This window comes from Chlorocebus sabaeus, chromosome 6 (assembly GCF_047675955.1).
Source record: "Chlorocebus sabaeus isolate Y175 chromosome 6, mChlSab1.0.hap1, whole genome shotgun sequence".
In the NCBI taxonomy this organism is placed as follows: Eukaryota; Metazoa; Chordata; class Mammalia; order Primates; family Cercopithecidae; genus Chlorocebus; species Chlorocebus sabaeus.
The window spans coordinates 12,384,868-12,402,917 of NC_132909.1; the positions used below are offsets into that span (position 1 = coordinate 12,384,868).

An 18,050-nucleotide genomic window follows, 5' to 3' on the forward strand; every position below is an offset into this window, starting at 1 on the left:
AGGTGGCGGGCGCCTATAGTCCCAGCTACTCGGGAGGCTGAGGCAGGAGAATGGCGTGAACCCAGGAGGAGGAGCTTGCAGTGAGCTGAGATCCGGCCACTGCACTCCAGCCTGGGCGACAGAGTGAGACACCGTCTCAAAAAAATAAAATAAAATAAAATAAAATAAAATAATAAGAAAAAAAGAGGCCAGGTGCAGTGGCTCACACCTGTAATCCCAGCACTTTGGGAGGCCAAGGAGGGGGGATCACCTGAGGTCAGGAGTTCAAGACAAGCCTGGCCAACATGGTGAAACCCCCATCTCTACTAAAAATACAAAAATTAGCTGGGTTTGGTGGTGGGCGCCTGTAATCCTAGCTACTCGGAAGGCTGAGGCAGGAGAATCGCGTGAACTCGGGAGGTGGAGGTTCTAGTGAGCCGAGATTGTGCCACTGCACTCCAGACAGGGCGACAGAGCAAGACTCCGTTTCAAAAGGAAAAAAAAGAAAAAGAAAAAGAAGAAAACTGTCAACCATGACTATACCTATATGTAAAGCCCTTGGCATGGGGCCTGGTGTATAATAATAAATGCACAGTAAACAGTTATACTATTGTTTACCAAACCTCAGTCATTCCCCGTATGACCTTCATCATCTTTCTACTTACTACCTGTTCTGCTATTTATCTAATATTTTTCTTGAAAATTGTTTTAATATTTAATAATATAATAATAAATGTATTTCAAGAAGAAAGTTTACTTTGCCACCAGAAACCAGTATTGCTTGCCAGAAATAGAAGATAATAGTAAAAATAAACACAAAAATATTGACATTTAAAATGTTTGTACAGCCAAGCGCAGTGGCTCATGCCTGTAATCTCAGCACTTTGGGAGGCCAAGGCAGGTGGATCCCTTGAGGTCGGGAGTTTGAGACCAGCCTGACCAACATGGAGAAACCACGTCTCCACTAAAAATACAAAATTAGCCGGGCATGGTGGCACACGCCTGTAATCCCAGCTGCTCGGGAGGCTGAGGCAGGAGAATAGCTTGAACTCGGGAGGCAGAAGTTGCGGTGAGCCAAGGTCACGCCACTGCACTCCAGCCTGGGCAACAAGAACGAAACTCCATCTCAAAAAAAAAAAAAAAAAAAAAAAAAAAAAAAAAAGGCCAGGCGCGGTGGCTCAAGCCTGTAATCCCAGCACTTTGGGAGGCCGAGACGGGCGGATCACAAGGTCAGGAGATCGAGACCATCCTGGCTAACACGGTGAAACCCGTCTCCACTAAAAAATTAAAAAAAAAAAAAAAAAAAAAACTAGCCGGGCGAGATGGCGGGCACCTGTAGTCCCAGCTACTCGAGAGGCTGAGGCAGGAGAATGGCGTAAACCCGGGAGGCGGAGCTTGCAATGACCACTGCACTCCAGCCTGGGTGACAGAGCGAGACTCCGTCTCAAAAAAAAAAAAACTCACTTGTTTGTCATGACACATGTCACGTATTAGGAGATAGATAATAGTGTTCCAAGGAGTCCTTACAGCCTCAGAAATTGTATACAGAGGTGCCTAGCAGTAACTATCTAATTAAAACAAAGAGGGTTTAGGGGACGTATCTTGAATCTGGATTTGTCAAGCAGAGGCAATCCTTTTCTTTTTTCTTTCTTTCTTTTTTTTTTTTTTTTTTTTTTTTTTTGAGACGGAGTCTCACTCTGTTGCCCAGGCTTGTCTCGAACTCCTGAGCTCAAGCTATCCACTCATCTCGGCCTCCCAAAGTGCTGGGATTACAGATGTGAACCATGGCGCCTGTCCAAAACTTTCTAAAGATGCTCTTAGTTAACACTTCCCATAAGACAAAATGCTTATTTATCTATCACAAAGAGTGGTGGAAGAGGGTCTGATTGAGAATTTGGGTCCAGTTATGACTAAAGCCTCCAAGCTCAAAACAGATTGAAGATTCAAACAGCCTTTACTGGCCAGGTACTGTGGCTCAGGCCTGTTATCTCAGTACTTTGGGAGGCTGAGGCAGGTGGATCACCTGAGGTCAGGAGTTCAAGACCAGCCTGGTGAATATGGTGAAACCCCATCTCTCCTAAAAAAACAAAAAACAAAAATTAGCCAGGTGTGGGGGCAGGTGCCTGTAATCCCTGCCAAAAAGGGAAAGAAACAACATATATATATATATATATATATATATATATATAGTCTCATTCTGTCAACCAGGCTGGAGTGCAGTGGCACAATCTTGGCTCACTGCAACCTCAGCCTCCTGGGTTCAAGGGATTCTCCTGCCTTAGCCTCCTGAGTAGCTGGGATCACAGGCGTGAGCCACCATGCCTGGCTAATTTTTGTATTTTTGGTAGAGACGGCAATTTACCATGTTTGCCAGCTGGTCTGGAACTTCTAATCTCCTGTGATTCACCCGTCTTAGCCTCCCAAAGTCCTGTGATTACAGGTGTGAGCCACCACACCGGGCAGAAACAGCCTTTACTGAGCTCCTCCCAGTTGCCTCATCCAGTGTCAGACTTTTATATCATGATTTCTCTGGTGAGATCAGTTGTACTAGTCTGGTTATACAAATGAGAAAACAGGCTCAAAGAAGGATAGTGAGGCCAGGTGCTGTGGCTCAAGCATGAAATTCCAGCACTTTCGTAGCCCAAGGCAGAAGCATGGCTTGAGGCCAGAAGTTCGAGGCCAGTCTGGGTAACAAAGTGAGGCCCCTGTTTCTACAAAGAAAAAAAAAAAATTAAAATTAGCTGGACGTGGTGGCATATGCCTGTCATCCCGGGGAGGCTGAGGCAAGAGGATCACTTGAGCTTGGGAGGTCGAGGCTGCAGTGAGCTGTTTTCGCGCCACTGCATTCCAGCCTGGGTGACAAAGTAAGATCCTGTCTGGAAGAAGAAGGAAAAAAAGACAGTGATAATATTCTTTTATTCATTCCACAAACATTTACTGAACATCTGCTATGTTCTCAAGCACTTTTCAGGCACTAGAGATACAGCAATGATCAAAAATAAAATGCAAAATCTGATAGCGCTGATATTCTACAGAAGCAGACAGATGATAAGCAAATAGACACAGAAAATGGCAGGTGGTGATCAGAGTGATGGGGAAATGTCTAACAGGGTAAGGGGATAGAGTGACAGAGCTCGCTGTTTTTTTTATTTTTATTTTATTTATTATTATTGTTATTATTTGGAGACAGAGTTTTGCTCTTTTCACCAAGGCTGGAGTAGGATATGCTGGAGTACAACGGCACCATCTCAGCTCACTGCAACCTCCGCCTCCAGAGTTCAAGCGATTCTCCTGCCTCAAACCCCCGAGTAGCTGGGATTACAGGCGTGAGTCACTATACCTCGCTAATTTTTGTATCATTAGTGGAGACAGGGTTTCACTATGTTGGCCAGGCTGCTCTCGAACTCCTGATTTCAGGTGATCCACCCACCTCAGCATCCTAAAGTGCTGGGACTACAGGCGTGAGCCACCGAGCCCATCCACTCGCTATTTTAAACTGGGTGGTCAGGGAAGGCCTCACTGAGTGCTGGTCACTCAGTGAGTTTTTGGTATTTGATATCTGATCAGATAACAGAGTGAAGGGAGGTGATGAGCCACGAAAACATGTGAGGAGGAGATCCAGGCTAGGGGATCAGCAAGCACAAAGTCCCTGCGGAGGTAGCATGATCCATGTGTGCAGCAGGACCTCTGTATGCCCAAAGCCAAGAATATAAAGGAAGAGGAGTATGTGAGACAGGGTCAGAGGGGCCAAAGGGGTTGGATTACAGGGATTTGTAAAGCAGGGTGAGAACTTTGACTTTTACTCTGAAATGGAAGTCATGGGAGAGTTTCATGCGGGAGAATGGTATTGTCAAAGAATCACTGACTCAGAATATTGAATAATTTTTCGTGATGAGTACACTAAAAGTCCAGATTTCACCACGACGCAATCAACATATGCATGTAGGAATCGGCACCTGTACCTCCTAAATACGTAAAAATTTAAGAAAAAAGAATCACCTTTTTTGTAATAAAAATTGTAACACAGATTCGATTTCCCTAAGCGGATGGGCCGTTTTAACCGGGATATGGTACTATCCGTTTCCGAGTCTGTCTCAGTTTCCCCAACCATAAAATGCAAGTGCAAAATTGGTTATGTCTAGTGTTTAAACTCAATCGGGACAGGATGTCTGTCGTCACCAGCACCGAGACAGTCCCTGGGACTCAGTAGACGCTCATTAAACGTTTGAATGAACGCGGAGCTCCATCGGCCTACGCAATTCCATAAAAGAACAGCAGGTGTCGCACCAGCCCTGTAGCCGCCTGCTCAGAGCCTTTGGGGCCAGGGTGAATCAGACTCTAACAGGAACCCACTCACCACTCCTCCGCAGAAGGAGAATTCGGAATTTTCCGAGAAGGCGCTTCTGAATGCCGAATCCTGAATCTCTCCCCTTAAAAAGCTGACTTTTCATTTTGGTAAAAGGGGGTCCTGGGCCCTTTAACAGCTTGCCAGGTGCTCAGGCGCTGCTTCCCAGAATGCGTGGCGCTATGTAAATGAGACGGTTTTGTGAGCGAGGATGATTCATACTATACGAAGTGAAGGCAACATTTTACAAGGACATCGTTCGTGATAAGTGAGTGGGGAGAATGTATAGCCCTTGAAGTCGACCATCTCACAGCTGCCCAAAGGACGCGACCATAACTCTAAAAGGTAAGCTTTTGCGATCCTTATATAGCTGCGCGAGAAAGTTGTTACTTCGCCCGGATGATCCTCAGTGGTCTGGGGTGCAGGCTTCAAACCTGTAGCTGTCTAGCGACAGAGTGGTTCAATTCCACCTTTCGGGCGACAACCCCGAGCAGAGCGTGTTAACTTTTCTTTATCGAACCGGACTGTATTTTCCTGGCTGCCCGGGAGGCGCTCCTCCAGCCTGCACCTGGAGAGGTCGCTGCGGCCCTCCGCATCGCAAACTTATTTTCTCTGCCACTCCGATCTCTGACTGTCGTTACTTATTTCCCCCTCCAGTGTGTCAAAAACCACTCCAAAAGATGGAGAAAAACTCATCTACACAGTTCTGGGATATTGGCAGTTTGGAAATTATCCTAGATCTCTCCCCTTCCATTGCTTACTCATTCAGTGATTTGCTCACTCATGTATTTAATCACGCATGCACTGATTAATCAGTCAAATATTTGCTCATTTGTTCTATCTGTCATTCACTCATCAAACAAGCATTTGCTCAGGACGCAGCGGTGGTGACAGCCCTGGCCTTGGTCTCCTGATGCACTCAGCCCAGTGGGGGAGACAAACATTAAGCCATCATGTAATTACACATCTAATTAACAACTGCAAAGGGGATAACGGCTGCAAAGGAAACAGAAGAGTGAGGCCCTCTCATAAGGAGAGCTGAGCTGGTAGGGTGTCTCGGGAACATTAGGGCAGACACTTGAAGGATGAGAAGGGGGAGTATTATGTGATATCGAGGGATCAGGGTGACCCCAATAAAGATGATGGGGGTAATGATAATTGCACCGTCACTCTGCACTTAGCGCCGGCATGCACAAGCCTTGCAACTCCTCATAACAGCCCCCATTCTACAGATGAGGAAATGGAGGCTCAGGGAGATGAAGTCTCTTGTTCAAGGCAACCCAGCCTTTTTCCTTTCTTTCTTTTTGTTTAAATTTTACTTTAAAAACTGCTCCTTGTAGAGCAGGGTTAACTCATAGGCAGTGTCTTTTTTTTTTTTTTTTTTTTTTTGAGACAGGGTCTTGCTCTGTCACCCAAAGTGGAGTGCGGCGATATGATCATAGCTCACTGCAGCCTCAAACTCCCAAGCTCAAGCAATCCTCCCAACTCAGCCTCCTGAATAGCTGAGACCAGAGGTGCGTGCCACCACTCCCAGCCTCACTCAGATCACTTGGTCCATGCTATTTATTACTGCCCTGTATTTTCCTTCCCAAGCCGGCTGCTCACCAAGCCCCAGCTGTCCTGCCTCCCGAATGTCTCCTGAATCCTTCCCCTCCGCTCTGTCCCATGTCCTCAACCCTGTTCTGGTCTCCTCCTCACCCCACCCTGCAGGGTCCCCACCCCACTTCCCTCCCTGGTCTCCTGCTCAGTCTCACTCCTGTCCCTTCCAGTCACCCTCAGTCTGGAGCCAGAGGGGCCTTTCCTAAATCACAAACCTGCCCCTGCCCCTCTCGTATTCAAAACCTGCAATAGCTTCCCAGTGCCCTGAAGAAAAGATCTAAACTCCTTAGCCTGGGAACATCCTTATAATACCTGCAGAAACTGGTCTGCACTAACCCCTCTCTCCACACCTGTGGCTCCAGTCCCCATGAATCTCTAAGCTTTCTCTTTTTGTTTGTTTTTGTTTTTGTTTTTTGAGGCAGAGTCTTGCTCTGTTGCCCAGGCTGGAGTGCAGTGGTGCAATCTCAGCTCACTGCAACGTCCACCTTCCAGGTTCAAGCAATTCTCCTGCCTCAGCCTCCTGAGTAACTGGGATCACAGGTGCCCACCACCATGCCTGGCTAATTTTTTGCGTTTTTTTTTCTCAGTAGAGACAGGGTTTCGCTGTTAGCCAGTTCTACGTTAGCGAGGCTGGTCTTGAACTCCGGGCTTCAGGTGATCCACGCTCCTCAGCCTCCCAAAGTGAAGGGATTACAGGTGTGAGCTATCACACCCGACCCTCTAAGCATTCTCAGTGTATCAAGCCTTCTCCCCACCAACAGATCTTTGGCTGTGCTATTTTCTTGGCCTTGGTCTTTTTCTAGTTCTTTCTATACACTATCCTCATCTAGGACTCAGTTCAGCTGTCCCCTCCTCCAGGAAGTTTTTCCCGACTCCCAGTCCAAGCTAGGTGTCCCTGCTCTGCTTCCCTAGCCCCATGGGCTCCCACAACCCCATCCACTTGAGGTTGTCCCTGACTGGGGACGGGTGTATGTTCCCTAATGGACTGTGAGCTCCAGAAGGGCAGGACCTGAGGCTCAGTCTGTAGTGCCCCCAACTCCCAGCACAGTTGGGTAGGTGCTTAGCACATTTTTTCCGAATGAATTAATAAATGGATTCCACCATGACAACTTCCCTTGCTTTTTCATGTACCAAAGCGTCGGAGCGACCGCTGGACCCTCACCTCAGTTCCCAGAGGACTGGCTGTTATCCAAATAAGAGAGGGCTTGGATTTTGCAATGGGGATGGCTCCACTCTATCTGTAAACAAAAAAAAATGGTCATATATTTGCTTCGGTCAGTCTTGGGTTGGCCCCAGTCATGGTCATATGGAAAACAAAAGGAAACACATCTTCAGTGTAAAATAATCGTTCTTTTGTAGTTGTAGTTTGTAGAAAATCCAAGATGACTCCTCATTCCTAGCCTGAGTGGTCTTTAGCAGTTTGCTGTGCAAGTCTCTGAAGATCTTTTTTTTTTTTTTTTTCCCTCAACGTAGTGAGATGGGTCGGGGTCGGGAGGGGGTCTCACTATGTTGCCCCATGCTGGTCTCAAACTCCTGGCCTCCTACCTTGGCCTCCGAAAGAGCTGAGATTACAAGGGCAAGCCACTGTGTACAGCCCATTAGGCTTCTTCTGTGTATAGTTTATCTCCTTAGCGACGGGGCCTTTTTTTTTTTTTTTTTTTTTTTTTTTGAGACAGAGTCTCGCTCTGTCGCCCAGGCTGGGGTGCAGTGGCCGGATCTCAGCTCACTGCAACCTCTGCCTCCCGGATTTACACCATTCTCCTGCCTCAGCCTCTCGAGTAGCTGGGACTACAGGTGCCCACCACCTCGCCCGGCTAGTTTTTTGTATTTTTTAGTAGAGACGGGGTTTCACCGTGTTAGCCGGGATGGTCTCGATCTCCTGACCTCGTGATCCGCCCGTCTCGGCCTCCCAAAGTTCTGGGATTACAGGCTTGAGCCACTGCACCCAGTCCTTAGCGACTGTCTTTAACCCATAGCGCATACAAGCTCCATCACTAAGAGACCTGTGTGATCCCATACCTGCAGGCTCAACTTCTGACCCATTACCTTTTTTTTTTTTCTTTTGACAGAGTTTTACTCTGCCACCCAGGCTGGAGTGCAGTGGTGCGATCTTGGCTCACTGCAACCTCCATCTCCTAGGTTAAAGTGATTCTCCTGCCTCAACCTCCCAAGTAGCTGGGATTACAGGTGTGCGCCACCACACCTGGCTAATTTTTGTATTTTTTGTAGAGACAGGATTTCACCATCTTGGCCAGGCTGGTCTCAGACTCCTGACCTCAAGTGAGTCGCCCATCTTGGCCTCCCAAGATGCTGGGATTACAGGCGTGAGCCACTGCGACAGGCTGTGGCCCCTTACTTTTTCTAGTAGGAGGCACTGCCTGTGCGTGCAGGAAGTTCTCCTGTCTTCCTTTTATCCTGCTGTAGACCCATTGACCAGAAGGAGTTCCTGCAAGGATGTGTGTGTCTGTGTGTGTGTGTGTGTGTATGATCTCTCTGTGTGTGTAGTCCTTCGACAATCTAACTTCACCCTCTCTTACTAAAAGGAAGCCAGCCAATGGGTGTCAGGAGGAAATAAACACTGCAACCTGGCGAATGTGTTTTTAAGAGCTTTTTATTGGCAACAGTGCAGAACCAGGGGAGAGGGGACGGCCCATCGCCAATCTGCCCCAGCCCCCCGGGGTCAGGTGCAAAATACAAAAAGAGAACCACAAATACAGCATAGGGTCGGGGGGTCAGGGATTCATTGAATTGTGGTTGGCAGGGGGAAGCCCTGCTCACACTCTCACACTTGCACTCAGAATTGTCAAAGATACAGATTGTAAAAATCTACCATCCCTCAGGGTTACTCACAAAAAATAAAATCTCATGTCCCCAACGAACCCAGAGTCAGATGACAGCTGGAGCATCGGCAGGGACAGTCAGAAAGGAGATAAGTGAAAACGGTCAGATGGACACAGGCTGGGGAGAAAAGACAGAGGGAGAGAGACCATCAGGAACAATCAGAGGGGCCGAGACGATCAGAAAAGGGTCAGCCTGAGACAGGCTGAGCCAGAGTTTCTAGAAGCAGTTTCCAATTCAACGGCTCGCTTTGAGGGCCAATGTGACCTAGGCTGAGGTTGCAGAAGCGCTCACACACTCACGCGCACGCACACACACACATCCATATATAATATATTTATTTATACATAATAGATATAACTGCCTTTCAGAAACCAGGAAAGGGATAAATAGCTACGGAATGGGTCTGGGATCAGGACGGGAGACGCGCGACAAGCGGCACGTGGAATGTTTTTCATGCAGCACGGATGGAGGGCGGCGTGGTCCACCCCCCGATATTAAAAAATATAAATTTGCTTCGTAAAGAAATCCTCATGAGATGAAGCGCAGGGAATGGCAGGGTGGGAGAGCCAAAACCAGCGTCGGGGCTGGGGGGACTTGGGCATGGAATCATGAGATTCCAGCCCCTTGAGTCTGGCGGTCCAAAAATATTGGGGGTTTGGGGGTACCAAAGCCTCAGCTCTGAAATCTTCTCCGGAAAAATGTCACACCCCCTTACTCCCTTCCTAGAGAGGATGTGGGGGGCCAAGGTGTGGGAGAAGTTGGCGTCCTAGGCTGGGGATGGGTCGGGGAGGCCTTAAAGAAAAAGGCCAGGGCTGAGGGTCCTGAGGAGAGAGAGAGAGGCCATGTGGATGGAGGACTGTCACCCCCTTCTCGGCTCTGTCACCCCCTTGAATCTAACTCACTGTTGAGGGGAGGAAGAAGGGGGATGGACGGAAGGGGGAACGAGGAAAGGCTTTCGGGAGTGGGGGCATTATCCCTCTAGAGGGGTGCTGCCCCACCCAGCTGCACCCCACAATCTGGCCAACTCATTTCACAGTATAAATCACTCCAGCAGGACGGCATCACAGCACCCCCTGCTGCCTGAAAGCAGAGCGGCCCAATGAGGAAGGCCAGGAGGGCCGGCTGGCAGGGGGCAGGGTCTTGGGATAACACTGTCATTAAAAACAGGGCTGGGGGCTGATTTCGGGATGGAGAGCCTTAGGAGGCCAGAAATGCCAATCAGAGCCAGTTTTTCTGGGAGGGAGTGGCTAGACAGTGAAGGAGGGATGTTCACATTTCAAAAGAAGTCTGGTCGGGGGATGAGATTATTCTAGGGGGGCATCGAATTCCCTTTAAGGGGGGGCTCACTTCTGCCCATAGTAAAGAGGATCTAACCCCATGGAAATGTGGGATCAATAAGCTAAGGTCAGGAGTGCAGGGGAAACCAACCTAGGCACCCCCCAAAAAAAGGGTGGGTGTGGGAGACATTGGGTGGGGGGTGGCATTTTTCCTTGTTGAGCCTCTCTGGAGAGGACTCCAGCCCACCCCACAGTCTACCTCCCACCCCTGTCCCTTCATCCTCACACAGGACTGCCCGAAGGTAGGCGTCACCCCCCCCCCCCCCCCCCCATCCCCAGAGCTTGGGTTGACGTCAGGGAGCCAACAGACAGCTGGGGGTGTCCATCCCCTTCCCACCCCCTGTCCCCAAAGTCACCAGCTCTCTGGCCTCGCCGGGGCACAGAAACAAGAGGCAGGACAAAACACAAGGAATCCTCCTGTCCGATGGCAGTGGCGCAGTGGCCGCAGAGGGTCAGACGGAGGAGCCAGGGAGGCCACACGCCCACTTTGTCTCTTCCCCTCTCTCTCCTCCTCCTCCTCTTCCAAGTCTCTCTCCCTCGTGTGTTTGTTTGTTTTGTGTGTCTAAAGAGTTCACAGAGCAAGGAGGGAGGGCGAGTTCAGGGGATCGGAAGGCTGGTCACTGCCGCTGGTGCGTTGGGCGCCGGCGAACGCGGAGACCTCCGGGCAGGTGAGGACAAACGAAGAAGTGTACGAAGGGTTAACAACGGGGAAGGGGTCGCCGAGGACTTGAACTTCACTGTGTGTAAAGAGAGAAGCCGTCAGGTTGGGGGGTGCGTCTTGGCTGGTCTGGAAGGGCAGGGGCGGTGGTGGCGGGGGCGGCAGCAGCCAGCTGAAGCCATCTTCCTTAGCCGGTGCTGAGCCCGGCAAATCTCTCACCTCCGCCAGCGGGCCCGGCCCAGGCCCCTCTTCGTAGGGGATCTTGCAGCCCGGTTTGTGGGCCACCAGCACAAACTCCAGACGTTCCTTCTCCTTTTGGAGCTCGGCGATCTCCGACTCCAGCTCTGCTTTTTCTTCCTCCAACTGATCTGTCTCCTGAGGTCGGGGAGGCCAGGTCACAGAAGAGAGGGAGGAAGGAGAAAAAAGCTTGTCAGTGACCGGGAAACTCGGGTCATGGCTCCCCTGGACTTGCTGCTGGAAGGCAGCCCCAGGCTGAGAAAAAAAACAACCCCTGAGATGGAGTCCTGGTGGCCATGGGAGTTGGGGCAAGGGTCTTGCCTTCTAGGAGCCTCAGTTTTCCCCATCTGTCCAAAGGATGGTAGGGAAGGGGCCAGGTTTATGGGGAAGTCTCTGGTACACAGGAGGCACTCAGAGGTTTGTTGAATGAATGAATAATCGTTATATGGTTGGTTTCGTTTTGTTTTTGAGACAGTCTCGCTCTGTCCCCCAGGCTGGAGGGCAGTGGTGCAATCATGGCTTACTGCAGCCTGGACCTCTTGGGCTCAAGCAATCCTCCTACCACAGCCTCCAGAGTAGCTGGGACCACAGTGGTGTGCACCACCATGCCCAGCTACTTTTTTTTTTTTTTTTTGTAGAGACAAGGCCTCCCTGTGTTGCCCAGGCTGGTATCAAACTCCTGGGCTAAAGCAATCCTCTTGCCTTGACCTCTCTCAAAGTCCTGGGATCACAGGCCACTGTTATCCTTCTATTACCCCTCACTCTCTACCTCCCATGGAAGAGATCAAGCAGAGAAGGAAAGTTGACAATTCCCTTGTTCCCTCAAGAAGTAACAGCTCACCCTGCAGGCATACAGTAGGGAACTCTCAGGCCAAGGGAGGACGTAGGAAGGGAGTGGGTTTTGGGGGATGCCACCAGCACCAGGAGAGCTGTGGGTGGCTAGGGCAGGAGGTGGAATAATTTCATTTCATAGACTTTCCAGAGCGTTAAGGGTAGAAGGAGCCTGGGAGATTTGATGAGGGTTTGGAGAGATGGAGAAACTGAGGCAAAATGTGTTGTTACTTGCTGAAGACCAGATGGGAGAAATGATGGGAGCGCCCCTCTCCTCAAGGGCCCCATGTGGCCCTTCGGAATGAAATGAAGGCTAGGAGAGTAGTGTATGGGGTCAGGAAATGGGGGGGACCAGGAGTTGATTTAAGTACATGGGGGTCTGCGTTTGTGCCCTGGGCTACCCCATCTGGCCACACCAGTAACCTAGTTCCATATGCGGAATGTCTAGTTCTCAACCCAGGACAAGGGTACAGGTGGAGAGGGGGCAGAGAATGGGGAGAGAGCTCCCCTCAGCATCCCCTCTCCCACCCCAGGGCCTGTCCTCACCGCCTGGAGTCGGTCGGTCAGCTCCCTCCGCCGGTTCCTGCATTTAGCTGCTGCTAGTTTATTTCGTTCCCGGCGCACCCTTCGCTTCTCCTCTTCCTCCGGGGTGAGCTGAGTTGGGGAGATAGAGGCCATGAGATTTGGGGATACAGCACTCCTCCATCCATCCCAAACCTCTACTTCTTTCAGAACCCCCAGGAGCCAAAAAACAAGCCTCCAGTCCTCGCTCGTGTAGCAAGGATCTTGGGGTTTCTGTAACACGAAGGCCTTAGTGGAGTCCCCCTCCATTCATAAGAAACTTCCTGCCTCTCTTGCTTCCCTCGACCCAGGCCAAGTTCTGATGCCCCTTACTCACCGTCTCTTCTCGGGGTCTCCTAGGCCGGGCTCGGGCTGGGCGGGCAGGCCCAGGCCCACTGGTGGTTCCGCTGGTGGAAGGCCCACCACTGCCACTCGCTCCGCCACTGCTGTAGCCACTCATGCCTGGCGTGGAGTAGCTGGTTCCCGGCATGTCGTAGGGATCGACGACCGGGGGCTGGGAGGCCAGTGGCTGCCCCTGGGACTGGGCCATGGAAGAGATGAGGGTGGGTTGCACAAGCCACTGGAGGTCCTGGCTGGTTGTGATCGCGGTGACCGTGGGCACGAAGGAACCGGGCATTTCCCCGAGACCGGCGCACTCCTACGGGGTGACACATACACACACAGGCGTAGACACACAAACAAAGACACCAACACACACACACCCAACACACATAACACACACCGACCCCGTGAGTGAGCACAGGGTGAGCAAGTGTGGATGTGTGTGTCACAGGGAAAAAGCCACGACACCCACCCTTCCACTACACCGTGACGCAGTGGTTAATGAGAGGATTTCTGCTCAACTGGCTTCTACCTCCTCCTTCTTCCTCGGGGAAAGGTTGCACGGTTCCAGCGGGTGGTGAATCACACCCCGGGTTGGTGACTCTTAGGTGTGGGGGGTGGAGAGGAGGCTGGACACAGCCGGCTGACAGAACCCCCGGGACGGAGCCACAGCCACACACACAGCCACAACACCCCACCCCCACCCCAGAGGCAAGGGGAGGGAGAAGGAGAGGCCTTAGGCCAAGCCTTCCTCTACACTCACACACACACACACACCCCTCTGCGCGAGGTCCCATGCAGGGGCGGGGGTCCCAGTCAAAAGGGTGTTTGGGGGACGGGCCTAGGAGTTTAGAACAACGTTTCAAGTTACTGTCTCTTTTCAGAGTGAGACTGACGAGTGACAGTTTAGGGTGAACGGACAGGTAGAGAAAAGTAACCACCGAGGCTCCCTTAGATTGTCGCGGAGGGTGAATGGTGCGGAACCCGAGCCCCCAAGCTTCAGCAGCGCTCATCTCCCCCCTCCCGTAAATGGACTCCTGGAACTGCTCTGAAGGCTTAACTACTCTCTCGGGGGGCGTGGTGAGGGAAGGGCTGGCTCGCCGGCCAATCAGCGTCCTGGGAACCCAGAGGGGGCGGAGCTCCGGGAGACCACCTGGCTGGTTGCCCTTCGGTTCGCGGTTCTAGTCCTGTCTTGGGACACACTGGAGGAACCGGGCATCCGGAGCAGAGGGAGTGGGAATCTGTCTGTGAGTGCCTGGAGAAGAGGGTGACAGCCACCGTATCTCTCCAAGAAACGCCGGCACACAAGCAGACACCCCCTGCTCCTGAGAACCCAGGGACCAGATCCCTGCAAGGGTCTCGCAGATCCATTGAGTCGCAGAGAGCCGCTCTTGTCACGACAGGGATCCCCTCGCTCTGCCTCTAGAGGCGCGGAAAAGAGACCCAGCCGCCAAGGAACCACGGGTTCCGGGGACAGAGAGGGGGAAGGAAACTGCACCCTACAAATAGGAAGGGAAAGCTGATTGGCCAAGGCGTGCGCCCTGGCGGCCAATCGAAACGCCGGGCTGCCCCCTCCCTTAGCAACGTGGCCCCGGCGTTCCAAAATAGAACGCTCCCGGGACGTCAGGGGCGGGGCGGACGAAGGGGGCGCCGCGCGCCGTGCGTGCCCCGCGTCAGACGGAGGATTCCAGCGCGTCAGCCGTTACGCACGGGTCCCCCGTTACGTCTCCGCGCAGGAGGCGGAGGCAGCGCGGCTGAGGGTTCGAGCCCCTCTTCCCGATGGGTGGAGGGCTACCTGGCACCGAAGTAGGCGCTCCGAAGAAGGAGGAAAGGAAAAGAGACTACTGGAAGCTTCCCTGGGATTTCCCCCACCTTCCTAACTGCGCTAGCTTCAGGTCTGGAACCCGAGCGGGAGTCAGTCCCGGAGCCGGCTCAAAGTTCTCAGCCCCGCTACCGCATACACGTTGCACTGAGCGGCACATTCCCCACCCCACCCCCACACGCCCCAAAGCCTACCCTCCCTGCCGCGTTCCCTCCTTGCGCTCCACGCACGCAACCAATTGCAAACATCTCCCGACTCTTTGCAGTTTGCAAAGTGCGCTGTGAGCCTTTTCCATCTCAGATCTAGGGTTCTGATGCGTCTTTATGTGGGGGTTGGGGGTTATTCTTTTCACCCTTGACTTAAAAAATAAAACCTACAAAGCAGCACCCCTAATATCGAAAACTTACCTGGGAGGCGGTGGCGGTGGGTGGACTGCCGAAGGAGTCCACCGAAGACAGATATTGAGACTCGGCAGAGGGTGAGGAACTGCACCGGGAGCCGGAGTCGTAGTCTCCGGGGAAAGCTTGAAACATTTCCCTGGGCACAGGGGGGGCCCTGTGACCACGCTGAGGTCGCCGGGAAGCCAAGGCTATGGCCGGGTTGGGGAAGTAAGGTGCGAGTCCGGGGTGAGCCGTGGGAGTCCCGGGTGAGCTGAGCGAGTCCTCAAAGTACGCTGTCCGGGGAAGCTCGGGGAAGGAGCAACGTCCCGTTCCAACAATGGCAAAGTTTCTGTGCAGTCTCCCTGCGGTGCCCAGGCCCCCACAGGATGCCGCTGTACCTCCTGAAAGTGCAGGCTCCGTAGGACCCAGGGGCGAGGGAGGGGTTGCTCCCCCAGGGGCAGAAAGCGCTGTCCCGCTGTACAGAATCAGCTTCAGCTACGGTCTCCTCCACGCGTCCGGCGGGTCCCACGGGGGCAGGGGAGTAATAAAGAAGACGAAAAAAGTAAATCGGTCCTCCAAAAGAAAATGAAGAAATATCTAGAAGAATCTTTCCAAAAACTTTCTCCCCGGAAAAAAAAAGATTAACGAAATTTCATAACCCCCAAGAAGAACCACAATAATCAAGTTTCCAAGTCCTGGTTCCGCGTGTCCCTGCAGTGGCCGTAGCTCTGAGTCTTATGAATGAAGTACAGACCCGCCAGCCTGTATTTATATGCCCGGGACCCGCCCCCCTGCTTACGTCACCCGCCCCTCGCTGAACAAACTTCCCCAAATCTCCGGACCCGCCAAATCGAGTCCCGCACCGTCCAGCAAGAGGTCTGTTCTAGACTCGATCTGGTCACTTGCATGACCCTCGGGGCCCTGGGGGTCTCGGGGGCTGCGTTCCGGGCCCCTCGGCGGGAGGGGATCCCGGCCCCGCCTCCCCGGAGTTCCTGTGACGCAATTAGCCATATAAGGAGCTCGGCCGGCGCGGCGGAGTGTTTGTTTGGTATCCTAGCAATGACGTCAGAGGGAATCCCTCGCTCGCTCGCGCGCGCGCCCGCGCCCCGCCCGCGCCTGCGCAGTGCCACGCCGCCCCGGGGGCTGGTATTAATAGGCGCTTACACTAGCCCCGCAGGGCCCCCGCTGTCCCGGGCAGGGAAGACCCCAGCCTGCAGGTCCCCCTCACCTCTGGCGCCCCCACCCACCCTGTTCTACCGCTGGTGCAGCGCCCCCGTTCGAGAAGAAGAGCAGATCTCCGAAAGGAGACCCTGATTGGTGTGGTGTGGTCACGTAGGTGGGGAAACTGAGTCCCGAGCGCGCTGTGATGCTCAGGTGAAGATGGAGGTAATGGAGGGATTCCGAGGCTCGTCCTGGTTTCTGTCCTGATTCGCTGTGCGAGCTTGGGAAATGTTTTCCCTCTCTGAGCTTTAGCTTTAGGCTTCCCGGCTGGGCAAAGGATGTGTGTCTTGGACCCGGCTGGCCTCCCAGGTCCGGCGTTTGGGAGGGATAAGGGTTTGGAGGGGATGGGAAATGAAACTTAGGGAGTAGCGACTCTTCTGATGGTGTTGGTAGCCTGTCCTCCCACCTTTTAATCCGCCCGGAGGCAAAGAATGTGTAAGGGGGAGGGGATATTATTAATTTTAATAATAATAATTAATGCCTTGTATTTGGCAATTACCAAGCACAGCTTCTGTGCTATGCCTTTCAGTACAAGATTTGTAATCCTTAAAACAGCTCTGGAAGGTTAAGAGAGAAAAATCTTCATTTTATAAAAGATAAAAATGATACTCAGAGAGGTTAAATGACTTGCCCAAGATCCCATCACAAGACATTCAAACTTAGAATTGGCAAACTCCAGATTTCCTACCCTTTCCATTCTTTCCATTTCTTTTCTGATTTCTGAGACCCGCCTGGTTGGATGAAACTCCCTGAAAAACCTGTGTCTGGGGTTTGTTTAAATGATAATGGCAGTATTAGTAGCTTCCACTTGTCAGGTTTTTTTTTTTTTTTGAGACGGAGTCTTGCTCTGCTGGAGTGCAGTGGCCATCTCGGCTCACTGCAACCTCCGCCTCACCTTAGCTTCTCGAGTAGCTGGGACTACAGGCGCGGGTACAGGCGCGGGCCACCATGCCAAGCTAAGTTTTATATGTTTAATAGAGACGGGGTTTCACCATATTGGTCAAGATGGTCTTGAACTCCTGACCTTGTGATCCGCCCGCCTCGGCCTCCCAAAGTGTTGGGATTACAGGCGTGAGCCACTGCGGACAGGCTGTCAGGTCTTTCTAAGCTTTACAAACTCCCTCTTACTGCTGTTAGGGTGTACTGTTGCAATCCAGGCTCAGAGGGGTAGAGCTGACTACCTGAGAAAATCTACTCAGCAAATGGGGTTCAAGAGTCTGACGTGTGTTTTTTGTTTTTTTTTTTGTTTTTTGTTTTTTTGTTTTTTTTTTTTAAGACAGAGTCTCACTCTGTTGCCCAGGCTGGAGTGCAGTGGCACAATCTCGACTCACTGCAGCCTCCACCTCCCGGGTTCAAGTGATTTTCCTGCCTCAGCCTCCTGAGTAGCTGGGATTACAGGTATGTGCCACCACACCTGGCTAATTTTTGTTTTGTTTTGTTTTGTTTTTTGAGACGGAGTTTTGCTCTCGTTGCCCAGGCTAGAGTGCAATGGCACGATTTCGGATCATCCCGGGTTGAAGCTATTCTCCTCCCTCAGCCTCCCAAGTAGCTGGGATTACAGGCATGTGCCACCATGCCCAACTAGTTTTTGTATTTTTAGTAGAAACGGGGTTTCTCCATGTTGGTCAGGCTGCTCTCACTCCCAACCTCAGGTGATCCGCCCACCTTGGCCTCCCGAAGTGCTGGGATTACAGGCGTGAGCTACCGCGTCCAGCCTAATTTTTGTTTTTTTGTTTTTTGTTTTTTTTTTTTTTTTTGAGACGGAGTCTTGCTCTGTAGCCCGGGCTGGACTGCAGTGGCCGGATCTCAGCTCACTGCAAGCTCCGCCTCCCGGGTTTACGCCATTCTCCTGCCTCAGCCTCCCGAGTAGCTGGGACTACAGGCGCCCGCCACCTCG

General features: G+C 52.0%; 1 protein-coding gene and 1 non-coding gene across 4 annotated transcripts; one reads left to right on the forward strand and one right to left on the reverse strand.

Moving 5' to 3' along the window:
• The first annotated feature begins 4,717 nt into the window (after window positions 1-4,717).
• TRNASTOP-UCA (transfer RNA opal suppressor (anticodon UCA)) lies at window positions 4,718-4,804 on the forward strand. The gene has a single exon. It is a non-coding gene; the product is annotated as a tRNA-Sec (tRNA).
• Window positions 4,805-7,342: 2,538 nt separating this feature from the next.
• Window positions 7,343-15,675, reverse strand: FOSB (FosB proto-oncogene, AP-1 transcription factor subunit). Of its 3 annotated transcripts, XM_073016279.1 has the most exons (5): window positions 14,960-15,675; window positions 12,726-13,046; window positions 12,374-12,481; window positions 10,979-11,134; window positions 7,343-10,838 (listed from the first exon to the last, which is right to left on the reverse strand). In XM_073016279.1, exons 1-5 carry the CDS (start codon window positions 15,083-15,085, stop codon window positions 10,836-10,838), a joined length of 714 nt encoding a protein of 237 aa, XP_072872380.1. In that variant the 5' UTR covers window positions 15,086-15,675; the 3' UTR covers window positions 7,343-10,835. The 3 variants fall into 3 exon arrangements, with proteins under 3 accessions (XP_072872380.1, XP_007995395.1, XP_007995396.1); XM_007997204.3 differs by having other exon boundaries at window positions 7,343-11,134; XM_007997205.3 differs by having other exon boundaries at window positions 10,382-11,134; window positions 12,726-12,929; window positions 14,960-15,659.
• Window positions 15,676-18,050: the final 2,375 nt, after the last annotated feature.

What these genes read in the sequence shown, in the direction of transcription:
- FOSB (XM_007997204.3), bottom strand. Translation starts at nt 15,085, where the DNA reads ATGTTTCAAGCTTTCCCCGGAGACTACGACTCCGGCTCCCGGTGCAGT. An exon ending in CCACCGCCACCGCCTCCCAG is followed by an intron (nt 13,047 to 14,959) that starts GTAAGTTTTCGA and finishes GTCACCCCGTAG; the next exon opens with GAGTGCGCCGGTCTCGGGGA. An exon ending in GGAGACCCCGAGAAGAGACG is followed by an intron (nt 12,482 to 12,725) that starts GTGAGTAAGGGG and finishes TCCCCAACTCAG; the next exon opens with CTCACCCCGGAGGAAGAGGA.